General features: G+C 32.2%; 1 protein-coding gene across 1 annotated transcript in view; it reads left to right on the top strand.

The window, feature by feature from the left end:
• The window catches only part of Cdk5alpha (Cdk5 activator-like protein), a 173,657-nt gene extending 159,519 nt beyond the window's left edge, over positions 1-14,138 (top strand). The window contains exon 3 of the mRNA XM_075295835.1: positions 13,870-14,138. Coding sequence (XP_075151950.1) covers positions 13,870-14,017 — 148 coding nt within the window. The 3' untranslated portion in view covers positions 14,018-14,138. The remainder of the gene's footprint in view (positions 1-13,869) is intronic.
• The last annotated feature ends 257 nt before the right edge of the window (positions 14,139-14,395 follow it).

Genomic DNA, 14,395 nt, shown 5'->3' with positions numbered 1-14,395 from the left:
AATTCAAATCGATGATTTGACAGTGGCATAGGAAAAGAGATATGTTTGTTTCGAGTTTATTTCGGCATAAGCCGGCTATCAATGTAAAACCTTTTTTCGGAGGGTTCAAGTGTGGTTTTTGTTGGGTTTAATAAACTGCCTGAATTTATTCTGATAATTGGTTGATAGTTTTGCTGCAAGTAGAGGATGCTGATGAGGAATGTGGTAATTCCGAAACGTGCGTCCATCCAACCATCTTGCAGTCTATAGGGCTTTGCCCAAATAAATTTGACAAACATTCTTTTCCTCTGTTGGTTAAGCTACTCTTGTAGTTTAGTCAATGTATGGTTTTAAGCTGAAATAAAAAAACAACAACAATGCTTATAGAAAATTTCGTCAACATTTTATTTGTAACATATAGAAAATTCTGTCAAAATTTTATTTCTATAGAAAATTTTTCCAAAATTTTTTGTCTATAGAAAATTTTGTCAAAATTTTATTTCTATAGAAAATTTTGTCAAAATTTTATTTCTATAGAAAATTTTGTCAAAATTGTATTTCATTATTGTTGTTCTTGATTTCAGCTTAAAACCATGCATTGACTAAACTACAAGTGTAGCTTAACCAACAGAGGAAAATAATGTTTGTCAAATTTATTTGGGCAAAGCCCTATAGACTGCAAGATGGTTGGATGGACGCACGTCTCGGAATTACCACATTCCTCATCGGCATCCTCTACTTGCAGCAAAACTATCAACCAATTCTCAGAATAAATTCAGGCAGTTCATTAAACCCAACAATGAACCACACATGAACCTTCCGAAAAAAGGTTTTACATGATAGCCGGCTTATGCCGAAATAAATTCGTACAAACATAACTCTTTTCCTTTGCCACCGTCAAATCATCGATTTGAGTGCAGTTGGCTGGGTTTATTTTTGAGCGTGCTCCCTTTTTTTCATGCGTTTTGTTTTGTTATTGTTGATTTTTTTTTCTTTAATTATTGTTGTTGTTTTTTGATTTCAGCTTAAAACCATGCATTGACTAAACTACAAGTGTAGCTTAACCAACAGAGGAAAATAATGTTTGTGAAATTTATTTGGGCAAAGCCCTATAGACTGCAAGATGGTTGGATGGACGCACGTCTCGGAATTACCACATTCCTCATCGGCATCCTCTACTTGCAGCAAAACTATCAACCAATTCTCAGAATAAATAAATTGTTAATGTTTTGGAGCAATCTGGTTGGTTCCACAAAAGTAAATAATAGAGAAGGTTCAGTGGTTAAGACTAGAAGTGCCCATATGTAATAGGTACTTTTAGTTAAATGTGGTATCACAATGGACTGAATAGTCTAAGTGAGCCTGAAATTTAATCGGGCTGCCACTTTAACCTAACCTAACCTAACCGTTATTTAAAAATGCAATAAGATCGGTTGACAAAATAAAAATAACTTGGAGTGGTGTTTTCGTAATAAAGCCACCATCTAGCCGCTTCCTACTACATGATAGAATAGAAATAATGTACATAACATGAAATTTATAGAAAAGTGTTAACAAAATAAAGTTTTATTTAGTGAATTTCATTTTACAATCGTTTCTTTTTACTGGGTGTAGGGATAATAAACACAAATGCTGGCCGTGCATCGTAATTATAAAGAAGGCAGTGCGATTGATGTTGCAGTACTATGGTAGCTACGAATGGAATCACAAGAATAAATTGCTATGTTCCAAAAATAAAATGCAAAAATTAATTATGCATATATCTTGCATTTTATCGATTCAAAACACTGGTTGAATTTTATAACGTGACTGAAATAGTTATAAAATTATCCATTATCTTGCGAAATATAAGTCGGGAAAAGTGACTTTTGCTTAGGAACTACCCTTGAACGTGAGTTATAGGCTTATGGTGATTGAACAAAAAGTTTCACTTTGACTATAACTATTGTATGGTGTACGTGTTTTAACTGATCACCCCATTGCTAGGTCAAAGAAAACGAAAGATATGCTCAAAATTGTAGGTGTACCTCCAAAAATTAAAAAAAAAAAAATAAAAAATTATATCTCGAAAACCAATCGACAGAAAATTTTTTACAAATCATTTTCGTGTTTAGTAAGTCATAATCAATAAGAAAAAATATGCTAGAAACAATTCACAAAATGGTTGTTGGCTAGTGTTATACGACATGCAGAACAAAAAACAGGTAATTTTTTTTTCAATTCCACTTTCCTTTTTTGAATTCACATAAAACCACGTGCCACTTCTGAATAAATAAATTAACTCAAAACACAGTAATTCCGTATTCTCCGTCCATTCCAAGCAACAATCAACACACGACTGGCGCGCAAAATGAAAATCGTGTGTACCTGTTCAATGTTTTTATAAAATTTTGCCAAAAAGTTAAAAAATTAAATGGTCACGAAAACAATGTTCATGGTTTGTATAGCCATTTAATGGTTCTAGGCATGTCTATACGTAAACTAAACAAAAATTTTTTTTGGTTCAATCACGAAAATCGCTGATTCAATAATTTGTCAAATTTTATCAAAATTTTATTTCTATAGAAAATTTTTCCAAAATTTTATCTCTATAGAAAACTTTGTCAACATTTTATTCTATAGAAAATTTTGTCAACATTTTATTTCTATAAAAAAATTTGTCAACATTTTATTTCTATAGAAAATTTCGTCAACATTTTATTTGTAACATATAGAAAATTCTGTCAAAATTTTATTTCTATATATTGTTTTTTGATTTCAGCTTAAAACCATGCATTGACTAAACTACAAGTGTAGCTTAACCAACAGAGGAAAATAATGTTTGTGAAATTTATTTGGGCAAAGCCCTATAGACTGCAAGATGGTTGGATGGACGCACGTCTCGGAATTACCACATTCCTCATCGGCATCCTCTACTTGCAGCAAAACTATCAACCAATTCTCAGAATAAATAAATTGTTAATGTTTTGGAGCAATCTGGTTGGTTCCACAAAAGTAAATAATAGAGAAGGTTCAGTGGTTAAGACTAGAAGTGCCCATATGTAATAGGTACTTTTAGTTAAATGTGGTATCACAATGGACTGAATAGTCTAAGTGAGCCTGAAATTTAATCGGGCTGCCACTTTAACCTAACCTAACCTAACCGTTATTTAAAAATGCAATAAGATCGGTTGACAAAATAAAAATAACTTGGAGTGGTGTTTTCGTAATAAAGCCACCATCTAGCCGCTTCCTACTACATGATAGAATAGAAATAATGTACATAACATGAAATTTATAGAAAAGTGTTAACAAAATAAAGTTTTATTTAGTGAATTTCATTTTACAATCGTTTCTTTTTACTGGGTGTAGGGATAATAAACACAAATGCTGGCCGTGCATCGTAATTATAAAGAAGGCAGTGCGATTGATGTTGCAGTACTATGGTAGCTACGAATGGAATCACAAGAATAAATTGCTATGTTCCAAAAATAAAATGCAAAAATTAATTATGCATATATCTTGCATTTTATCGATTCAAAACACTGGTTGAATTTTATAACGTGACTGAAATAGTTATAAAATTATCCATTATCTTGCGAAATATAAGTCGGGAAAAGTGACTTTTGCTTAGGAACTACCCTTGAACGTGAGTTATAGGCTTATGGTGATTGAACAAAAAGTTTCACTTTGACTATAACTATTGTATGGTGTACGTGTTTTAACTGATCACCCCATTGCTAGGTCAAAGAAAACGAAAGATATGCTCAAAATTGTAGGTGTACCTCCAAAAATTAAAAAAAAAAAATAAAAAATTATATCTCGAAAACCAATCGACAGAAAATTTTTTACAAATCATTTTCGTGTTTAGTAAGTCATAATCAATAAGAAAAAATATGCTAGAAACAATTCACAAAATGGTTGTTGGCTAGTGTTATACGACATGCAGAACAAAAAACAGGTAATTTTTTTTTCAATTCCACTTTCCTTTTTTGTATTCACATAAAACCACGTGCCACTTCTGAATAAATAAATTAACTCAAAACACAGTAATTCCGTATTCTCCGTCCATTCCAAGCAACAATCAACACACGACTGGCGCGCAAAATGAAAATCGTGTGTACCTGTTCAGTGTTTTTATAAAATTTTGCCAAAAAGTTAAAAAATTAAATGGTCACGAAAACAATGTTCATGGTTTGTATAGCCATTTAATGGTTCTAGGCATGTCTATACGTAAACTAAACAAAAATTTTTTTTGGTTCAATCACGAAAATCGCTGATTCAATAATTTGTCAAATTTTATCAAAATTTTATTTCTATAGAAAATTTTTCCAAAATTTTATCTCTATAGAAAACTTTGTCAACATTTTATTCTATAGAAAATTTTGTCAACATTTTATTTCTATAAAAAAATTTGTCAACATTTTATTTCTATAGAAAATTTCGTCAACATTTTATTTGTAACATATAGAAAATTCTGTCAAAATTTTATTTCTATAGAAAATTTTTCCAAAATTTTTTGTCTATAGAAAATTTTGTCAAAATTTTATTTCTATAGAAAATTTTGTCAAAATTTTATTTCTATAGAAAATTTTGTCAAAATTGTATTTCATTATTGTTGTTCTTGATTTCAGCTTAAAACCATGCATTGACTAAACTACAAGTGTAGCTTAACCAACAGAGGAAAATAATGTTTGTCAAATTTATTTGGGCAAAGCCCTATAGACTGCAAGATGGTTGGATGGACGCACGTCTCGGAATTACCACATTCCTCATCGGCATCCTCTACTTGCAGCAAAACTATCAACCAATTCTCAGAATAAATTCAGGCAGTTCATTAAACCCAACAATGAACCACACATGAACCTTCCGAAAAAAGGTTTTACATGATAGCCGGCTTATGCCGAAATAAATTCGTACAAACATAACTCTTTTCCTTTGCCACCGTCAAATCATCGATTTGAGTGCAGTTGGCTGGGTTTATTTTTGAGCGTGCTCCCTTTTTTTCATGCGTTTTGTTTTGTTATTGTTGATTTTTTTTTCTTTAATTATTGTTGTTGTTTTTTGATTTCAGCTTAAAACCATGCATTGACTAAACTACAAGTGTAGCTTAACCAACAGAGGAAAATAATGTTTGTGAAATTTATTTGGGCAAAGCCCTATAGACTGCAAGATGGTTGGATGGACGCACGTCTCGGAATTACCACATTCCTCATCGGCATCCTCTACTTGCAGCAAAACTATCAACCAATTCTCAGAATAAATAAATTGTTAATGTTTTGGAGCAATCTGGTTGGTTCCACAAAAGTAAATAATAGAGAAGGTTCAGTGGTTAAGACTAGAAGTGCCCATATGTAATAGGTACTTTTAGTTAAATGTGGTATCACAATGGACTGAATAGTCTAAGTGAGCCTGAAATTTAATCGGGCTGCCACTTTAACCTAACCTAACCTAACCGTTATTTAAAAATGCAATAAGATCGGTTGACAAAATAAAAATAACTTGGAGTGGTGTTTTCGTAATAAAGCCACCATCTAGCCGCTTCCTACTACATGATAGAATAGAAATAATGTACATAACATGAAATTTATAGAAAAGTGTTAACAAAATAAAGTTTTATTTAGTGAATTTCATTTTACAATCGTTTCTTTTTACTGGGTGTAGGGATAATAAACCCAAATGCTGGCCGTGCATCGTAATTATAAAGAAGGCAGTGCGATTGATGTTGCAGTACTATGGTAGCTACGAATGGAATCACAAGAATAAATTGCTATGTTCCAAAAATAAAATGCAAAAATTAATTATGCATATATCTTGCATTTTATCGATTCAAAACACTGGTTGAATTTTATAACGTGACTGAAATAGTTATAAAATTATCCATTATCTTGCGAAATATAAGTCGGGAAAAGTGACTTTTGCTTAGGAACTACCCTTGAACGTGAGTTATAGGCTTATGGTGATTGAACAAAAAGTTTCACTTTGACTATAACTATTGTATGGTGTACGTGTTTTAACTGATCACCCCATTGCTAGGTCAAAGAAAACGAAAGATATGCTCAAAATTGTAGGTGTACCTCCAAAAATTAAAAAAAAAAATAAAAAATTATATCTCGAAAACCAATCGACAGAAAATTTTTTACAAATCATTTTCGTGTTTAGTAAGTCATAATCAATAAGAAAAAATATGCTAGAAACAATTCACAAAATGGTTGTTGGCTAGTGTTATACGACATGCAGAACAAAAAACAGGTAATTTTTTTTTTCAATTCCACTTTCCTTTTTTGTATTCACATAAAACCACGTGCCACTTCTGAATAAATAAATTAACTCAAAACACAGTAATTCCGTATTCTCCGTCCATTCCAAGCAACAATCAACACACGACTGGCGCGCAAAATGAAAATCGTGTGTACCTGTTCAATGTTTTTATAAAATTTTGCCAAAAAGTTAAAAAATTAAATGGTCACGAAAACAATGTTCATGGTTTGTATAGCCATTTAATGGTTCTAGGCATGTCTATACGTAAACTAAACAAAAATTTTTTTTGGTTCAATCACGAAAATCGCTGATTCAATAATTTGTCAAATTTTATCAAAATTTTATTTCTATAGAAAATTTTTCCAAAATTTTATCTCTATAGAAAACTTTGTCAACATTTTATTCTATAGAAAATTTTGTCAACATTTTATTTCTATAAAAAAATTTGTCAACATTTTATTTCTATAGAAAATTTCGTCAACATTTTATTTGTAACATATAGAAAATTCTGTCAAAATTTTATTTCTATAGAAAATTTTTCCAAAATTTTTTGTCTATAGAAAATTTTGTCAAAATTTTATTTCTATAGAAAATTTTGTCAAAATTTTATTTCTATAGAAAATTTTGTCAAAATTGTATTTCATTATTGTTGTTCTTGATTTCAGCTTAAAACCATGCAGTGACTAAACTACAAGTGTAGCTTAACCAACAGAGGAAAATAATGTTTGTCAAATTTATTTGGGCAAAGCCCTATAGACTGCAAGATGGTTGGATGGACGCACGTTTCGGAATTACCACATTCCTCGTCAGCATTCTCTACTTGCAGCAAAACTATCAACGAATTATCAGAATAAATTCAGGCAGTTCATTAAACCCAACAATGAACCACACATGAACCTTCCGAAAAAAGGTTTTACATGATAGCCGGCTTATGCCGAAATAAATTCGTACAAACATAACTCTTTTCCTTTGCCACCGTCAAATCATCGATTTGAGTGCAGTTGGCTGGGTTTATTTTTGAGCGTGCTCCCTTTTTTTCATGCGTTTTGTTTTGTTATTGTTGATTTTTTTTTCTTTAATTATTGTTGTTGTTTTTTGATTTCAGCTTAAAACCATGCATTGACTAAACTACAAGTGTAGCTTAACCAACAGAGGAAAATAATGTTTGTGAAATTTATTTGGGCAAAGCCCTATAGACTGCAAGATGGTTGGATGGACGCACGTCTCGGAATTACCACATTCCTCATCGGCATCCTCTACTTGCAGCAAAACTATCAACCAATTCTCAGAATAAATAAATTGTTAATGTTTTTGGAGCAATCTGGTTGGTTCCACAAAAGTAAATAATAGAGAAGGTTCAGTGGTTAAGACTAGAAGTGCCCATATGTAATAGGTACTTTTAGTTAAATGTGGTATCACAATGGACTGAATAGTCTAAGTGAGCCTGAAATTTAATCGGGCTGCCACTTTAACCTAACCTAACCTAACCGTTATTTAAAAATGCAATAAGATCGGTTGACAAAATAAAAATAACTTGGAGTGGTGTTTTCGTAATAAAGCCACCATCTAGCCGCTTCCTACTACATGATAGAATAGAAATAATGTACATAACATGAAATTTATAGAAAAGTGTTAACAAAATAAAGTTTTATTTAGTGAATTTCATTTTACAATCGTTTCTTTTTACTGGGTGTAGGGATAATAAACACAAATGCTGGCCGTGCATCGTAATTATAAAGAAGGCAGTGCGATTGATGTTGCAGTACTATGGTAGCTACGAATGGAATCACAAGAATAAATTGCTATGTTCCAAAAATAAAATGCAAAAATTAATTATGCATATATCTTGCATTTTATCGATTCAAAACACTGGTTGAATTTTATAACGTGACTGAAATAGTTATAAAATTATCCATTATCTTGCGAAATATAAGTCGGGAAAAGTGACTTTTGCTTAGGAACTACCCTTGAACGTGAGTTATAGGCTTATGGTGATTGAACAAAAAGTTTCACTTTGACTATAACTATTGTATGGTGTACGTGTTTTAACTGATCACCCCATTGCTAGGTCAAAGAAAACGAAAGATATGCTCAAAATTGTAGGTGTACCTCCAAAAATTAAAAAAAAAAATAAAAAATTATATCTCGAAAACCAATCGACAGAAAATTTTTTACAAATCATTTTCGTGTTTAGTAGGTCATAATCAATAAGAAAAAATATGCTAGAAACAATTCACAAAATGGTTGTTGGCTAGTGTTATACGACATGCAGAACAAAAAACAGGTAATTTTTTTTTCAATTCCACTTTCCTTTTTTGTATTCACATAAAACCACGTGCCACTTCTGAATAAATAAATTAACTCAAAACACAGTAATTCCGTATTCTCCGTCCATTCCAAGCAACAATCAACACACGACTGGCGCGCAAAATGAAAATCGTGTGTACCTGTTCAATGTTTTTATAAAATTTTGCCAAAAAGTTAAAAAATTAAATGGTCACGAAAACAATGTTCATGGTTTGTATAGCCATTTAATGGTTCTAGGCATGTCTATACGTAACCTAAACAAATTTTTTTTTTTGGTTCAATCACGAAAATCGCTGATTCAATAATTTGTCAAATTTTATCAAAATTTTATTTCTATAGAAAATTTTTCCAAAATTTTATCTCTATAGAAAACTTTGTCAACATTTTATTCTATAGAAAATTTTGTCAACATTTTATTTCTATAAAAAAATTTGTCAACATTTTATTTCTATAGAAAATTTCGTCAACATTTTATTTATAACATATAGAAAATTCTGTCAAAATTTTATTTCTATAGAAAATTTTTCCAAAATTTTTTGTCTATAGAAAATTTTGTCAAAATTTTATTTCTATAGAAAATTTTGTCAAAATTGTATTTCTATAGAAAATTTTGTCAAAATTGTATTTCATTATTGTTGTTCTTGATTTCAGCTTAAAACCATGCATTGACTAAACTACAAGTGTAGCTTAACCAACAGAGGAAAATAATGTTTGTAAATTTATTTGGGCAAAGCCCTATAGACTGCAAGATGGTTGGATGGACGCACGTTTCGGAATTACCACATTCCTCGTCAGCATTCTCTACTTGCAGCAAAACTATCAACGAATTATCAGAATAAATTCAGGCAGTTCATTAAACCCAACAATGAACCACACATGAACCTTCCGAAAAAAGGTTTTACATGATAGCCGGCTTATGCCGAAATAAATTCGTACAAACATAACTCTTTTCCTTTGCCACCGTCAAATCATCGATTTGAGTGCAGTTGGCTGGGTTTATTTTTGAGCGTGCTCCCTTTTTTTTCATGCGTTTTGTTTTGTTATTGTTGATTTTTTTTTCTTTAATTATTGTTGTTGTTTTTTGATTTCAGCTTAAAACCATGCATTGACTAAACTACAAGTGTAGCTTAACCAACAGAGGAAAATAATGTTTGTGAAATTTATTTGGGCAAAGCCCTATAGACTGCAAGATGGTTGGATGGACGCACGTCTCGGAATTACCACATTCCTCATCGGCATCCTCTACTTGCAGCAAAACTATCAACCAATTCTCAGAATAAATAAATTGTTAATGTTTTTGGAGCAATCTGGTTGGTTCCACAAAAGTAAATAATAGAGAAGGTTCAGTGGTTAAGACTAGAAGTGCCCATATGTAATAGGTACTTTTAGTTAAATGTGGTATCACAATGGACTGAATAGTCTAAGTGAGCCTGAAATTTAATCGGGCTGCCACTTTAACCTAACCTAACCTAACCGTTATTTAAAAATGCAATAAGATCGGTTGACAAAATAAAAATAACTTGGAGTGGTGTTTTCGTAATAAAGCCACCATCTAGCCGCTCCCTACTACATGATAGAATAGAAATAATGTACATAACATGAAATTTATAGAAAAGTGTTAACAAAATAAAGTTTTATTTAGTGAATTTCATTTTACAATCGTTTCTTTTTACTGGGTGTAGGGATAATAAACACAAATGCTGGCCGTGCATCGTAATTATAAAGAAGGCAGTGCGATTGATGTTGCAGTACTATGGTAGCTACGAATGGAATCACAAGAATAAATTGCTATGTTCCAAAAATAAAATGCAAAAATTAATTATGCATATATCTTGCATTTTGTCGATTCAAAACACTGGTTGAATTTTATAACGTGACTGAAATAGTTATAAAATTATCCATTATCTTGCGAAATATAAGTCGGGAAAAGTGACTTTTGCTTAGGAACTACCCTTGAACGTGAGTTATAGGCTTATGGTGATTGAACAAAAAGTTTCACTTTGACTATAGCTATTGTATGGTGTACGTGTTTTAACTGATCACCCCATTGCTAGTGAGGCGGCAACAGCATGGGCATAGGTACACTCTTGTCCGTTGGTATTGCAATGCAATTGTGTAGATATTGTGGACACGAACGAAATAAGTTTGTTGATGAATGAGTCCATTGCTGCGCATGATGTAAAAGTTAGCATAACACCGGAATTATATGTTTGTTAGATGGGCGTTACAAATTGACGGTATCCATTTGGAAAAGCTGAAGAAGACGACAATGTACCACATGTCGTTAAAGCTGTTGCCGAATGTGGTAAGACACCAGAAGTAGAGCGGCTGGCGTTTTATTCTTAACAATTATTAGTGTCCAGTGCTGTGTGAGGTTTGGTTGCAAAACAATTTAAAAACTGGTAGAAAAAAACTTTTCAAAACAATTATCATGAATGCGTGTGTGTAAACAATCTAATCAGCTGCTGTGTATACATTTGTAATAATTTTATGACGTTTGGCGATGTTGTCAATTAAATTTCGGAGAAATAAACGCGAAATATTTCCAAAATGGCTGTTTTCTTCCTTCGAAATCTATTGTCAACACTCTCATTTTTCAACGCGAAAGAATGATTTAGGGACTTTTTTTCGTGCCAATAAACATAGTACCTACCTTTAGATATAACTCCCATATATTTCGCCCGATATGGTCTTATATGGCCCCAGAAGCCAGAGTTTTACCCCAATTTGGAATTTTGCACTAGGAGTACAATTAGTAGTGTAGTCAAGTGTGCCAAATTTTATTGAAATCGGTTCAGATTTAGATATAGCTCCCATATATATCGTTCGCCCGATTTACACTCATATGAGCACAGAGGCCAATTTTTTGCTCCGATTTAATTGAAATTTTGCACTAGGAGTACAATTAGTAGTGTAGTCAAGTGTGCCAAATTTTATTGAAATCGGTTCAGATTTAGATATAGCTCGTTCGCCCGATTTACACTCATATGACCACAGAGGCCAATTTTTTGCTCCGATTTAGTTGAAATTTTGCACAGGGAGTAGAATTAGCATTGTAGCTATGCGTGCTAAATTTGGTTGAAATCGGTTCAGATTTAGATATAGCTCCCATATATATCGTTCGCCGGATTTACACTCATATGACCACAGAGGCCAATTTTTTGCTCCGATTTAGTTGAAATTTTGCACAGCGAGTAGAATTAGCATTATAGCTATGCGTGCCAAATTTTGTTTAAATCGGTTCAGATTTAGATATAGCTCCCATATATATCGTTCGCCCGATTTACACTCATATGACCACAGAGGCCAATTTCTTGCTCCGATTTAGCTGCTGTGTATACATTTGTAATAATTTTATGACGTTTGGCGATGTTGTCAATTAAATTTCGGAGAAATAAACGCGAAATATTTCCAAAATGGCTGTTTTCTTCCTTCGAAATCTATTGTCAACACTCTCATTTTTCAACGCGAAAGAATGATTTAGGGACTTTTTTTCGTGCCAATAAACATAGTACCTACCTTTAGATATAACTCCCATATATTTCGCCCGATATGGTCTTATATGGCCCCAGAAGCCAGAGTTTTACCCCAATTTGGAATTTTGCACTAGGAGTACAATTAGTAGTGTAGTCAAGTGTGCCAAATTTTATTGAAATCGGTTCAGATTTAGATATAGCTCCCATATATATCGTTCGCCCGATTTACACTCATATGAGCACAGAGGCCAATTTTTTGCTCCGATTTAATTGAAATTTTGCACTAGGAGTACAATTAGTAGTGTAGTCAAGTGTGCCAAATTTTATTGAAATCGGTTCAGATTTAGATATAGCTCGTTCGCCCGATTTACACTCATATGACCACAGAGGCCAATTTTTTGCTCCGATTTAGTTGAAATTTTGCACAGGGAGTAGAATTAGCATTGTAGCTATGCGTGCTAAATTTGGTTGAAATCGGTTCAGATTTAGATATAGCTCCCATATATATCGTTCGCCGGATTTACACTCATATGACCACAGAGGCCAATTTTTTGCTCCGATTTAGTTGAAATTTTGCACAGCGAGTAGAATTAGCATTATAGCTATGCGTGCCAAATTTTGTTTAAATCGGTTCAGATTTAGATATAGCTCCCATATATATCGTTCGCCCGATTTACACTCATATGACCACAGAGGCCAATTTCTTGCTCCGATTTAGTTGGAATTTTGCACAGGGAGTAGAATTGGCATTGTAGCTATGCGTGCCAAATTTTGTTGAAATCGGTTCAGATTTAGATATAGCTCCCATATATATCGTTCGCCCGATTTACACTCATATGACCACAGAGACCAATTTCTTGCTCCGATTTAGTTGAAATTTTGCACAGGGAGTAGAATTAGCATTGTAGCTATGGGTGCCAAATTTTGTTGAAATCGGTTCAGATTTAGATATAGCTCCCATATATATGTATTTCTGATTTCGACAAAAATGGTCAAAATACCAACATTTTCCTTGTAAAATCGCCACTGCTTAGTCGAAAAATTGTAAAAATGACTCTAATTTTCCTAAACTTCTAATACATATATATCGAGCTATAAATCATAAATAAACTTTTGCGAAGTTTCCTTAACATTGCTTCAGATTTAAATGTTTCCCATATTGTTTTACTAATATTGAAAAATTCCACCCTAGTGCATTAGCCGACTTAAATTTTGAGTCTATAGATTTTGTAGAAGTCTATCAAATTCTGTCCAGATCGAGTGATATTTAAATGTATGTATTTGGGACAAACCTTTATATATAGCCCCCAACACATTTGACGGATGTGATATGGTATCGAAAATTTAGATCTACAAAGTTTTTGTTTAAAAAAAAAATGTGGTATGCAGATGTTCTTTTTTACGATTTTAAATATTCTATATTGTTTTCGGAGGAATCTATATTGTTTTCTGCAGCATGACCAGTAATCGATTTTTGGCCCTATGATAGGCAATTAAAAAAACACATGCACACACAAAAATATAGTATGAACATCTTTCACTTCAGTTATTACTTCATGTACAAAAACTGGACTTGTGAGTACTGTTGTGAAAGCATTAGTTTGGTTTGACATAGAGTTTCTATTTTTCATAATTTGATAATCTTCTCTTCCAGCGTGAGGTTGCTTGCACCATTCCGTGTTTGCTGCCACACGTATTTTGATATTAAGTTAATAGCAGCCACTAACTAAAAAAATATTAAAGATAATAAGATATATAAAGAAATTTTATACAACTTGTCACACTCTTATAAAACATAAGAAAGTCAATATTTAAATTAATAATGTACTTTAATTATAAATATTTATTGTTATTCAATTTATTTCAGATGCCTGTTAATTGTTAACAGATTAAGTACCAAAATGCTTAAGATCAACGCGGAGCCTGGATTTTTTACAGAAGTTTTTACTGAACTAAAATCTTGTGGACAACTTGCGTCGAGTTCAAACCACTCTCTTTCGTGCGGAGCTGCTTGACGCATCTTCACAGCAGAAATAATCATAAAATTAACATTTTCTGCACAATGCCGATTTCATAATAAAATGAAACATAATCAAATTTTGTTGTAACTAAAATATATTGAAAAAAATAAATAAATGTTTTAAACTTTTTATTTAGAGAGTTTACTACAGAGTAAGTAGTTCTAGTAGTTATTTTGCAATTGTATTTGCATGCATTGTAACAAGTTGAAGACTACACAATTTTGAATTTAAAAAACATAGCAATTTTGGCCAATTTTTTTCGAAAAAGCTACAAATATTCGTTCTGTCGTAGCATTTAAAATTTATGTCGACCATTTTGATCAAGTAGTAACATATATATTATAGCAGTAGTAGTATTCTTATTTATTGTAC

This window comes from Haematobia irritans, chromosome 2, assembly GCF_050003625.1.
Source record: "Haematobia irritans isolate KBUSLIRL chromosome 2, ASM5000362v1, whole genome shotgun sequence".
Taxonomy (NCBI): Eukaryota; Metazoa; Arthropoda; class Insecta; order Diptera; family Muscidae; genus Haematobia; species Haematobia irritans.
The sequence above is the reverse complement of the archived record's forward strand: the minus strand, read 5'-3'. Positions and strand labels throughout refer to the sequence as shown.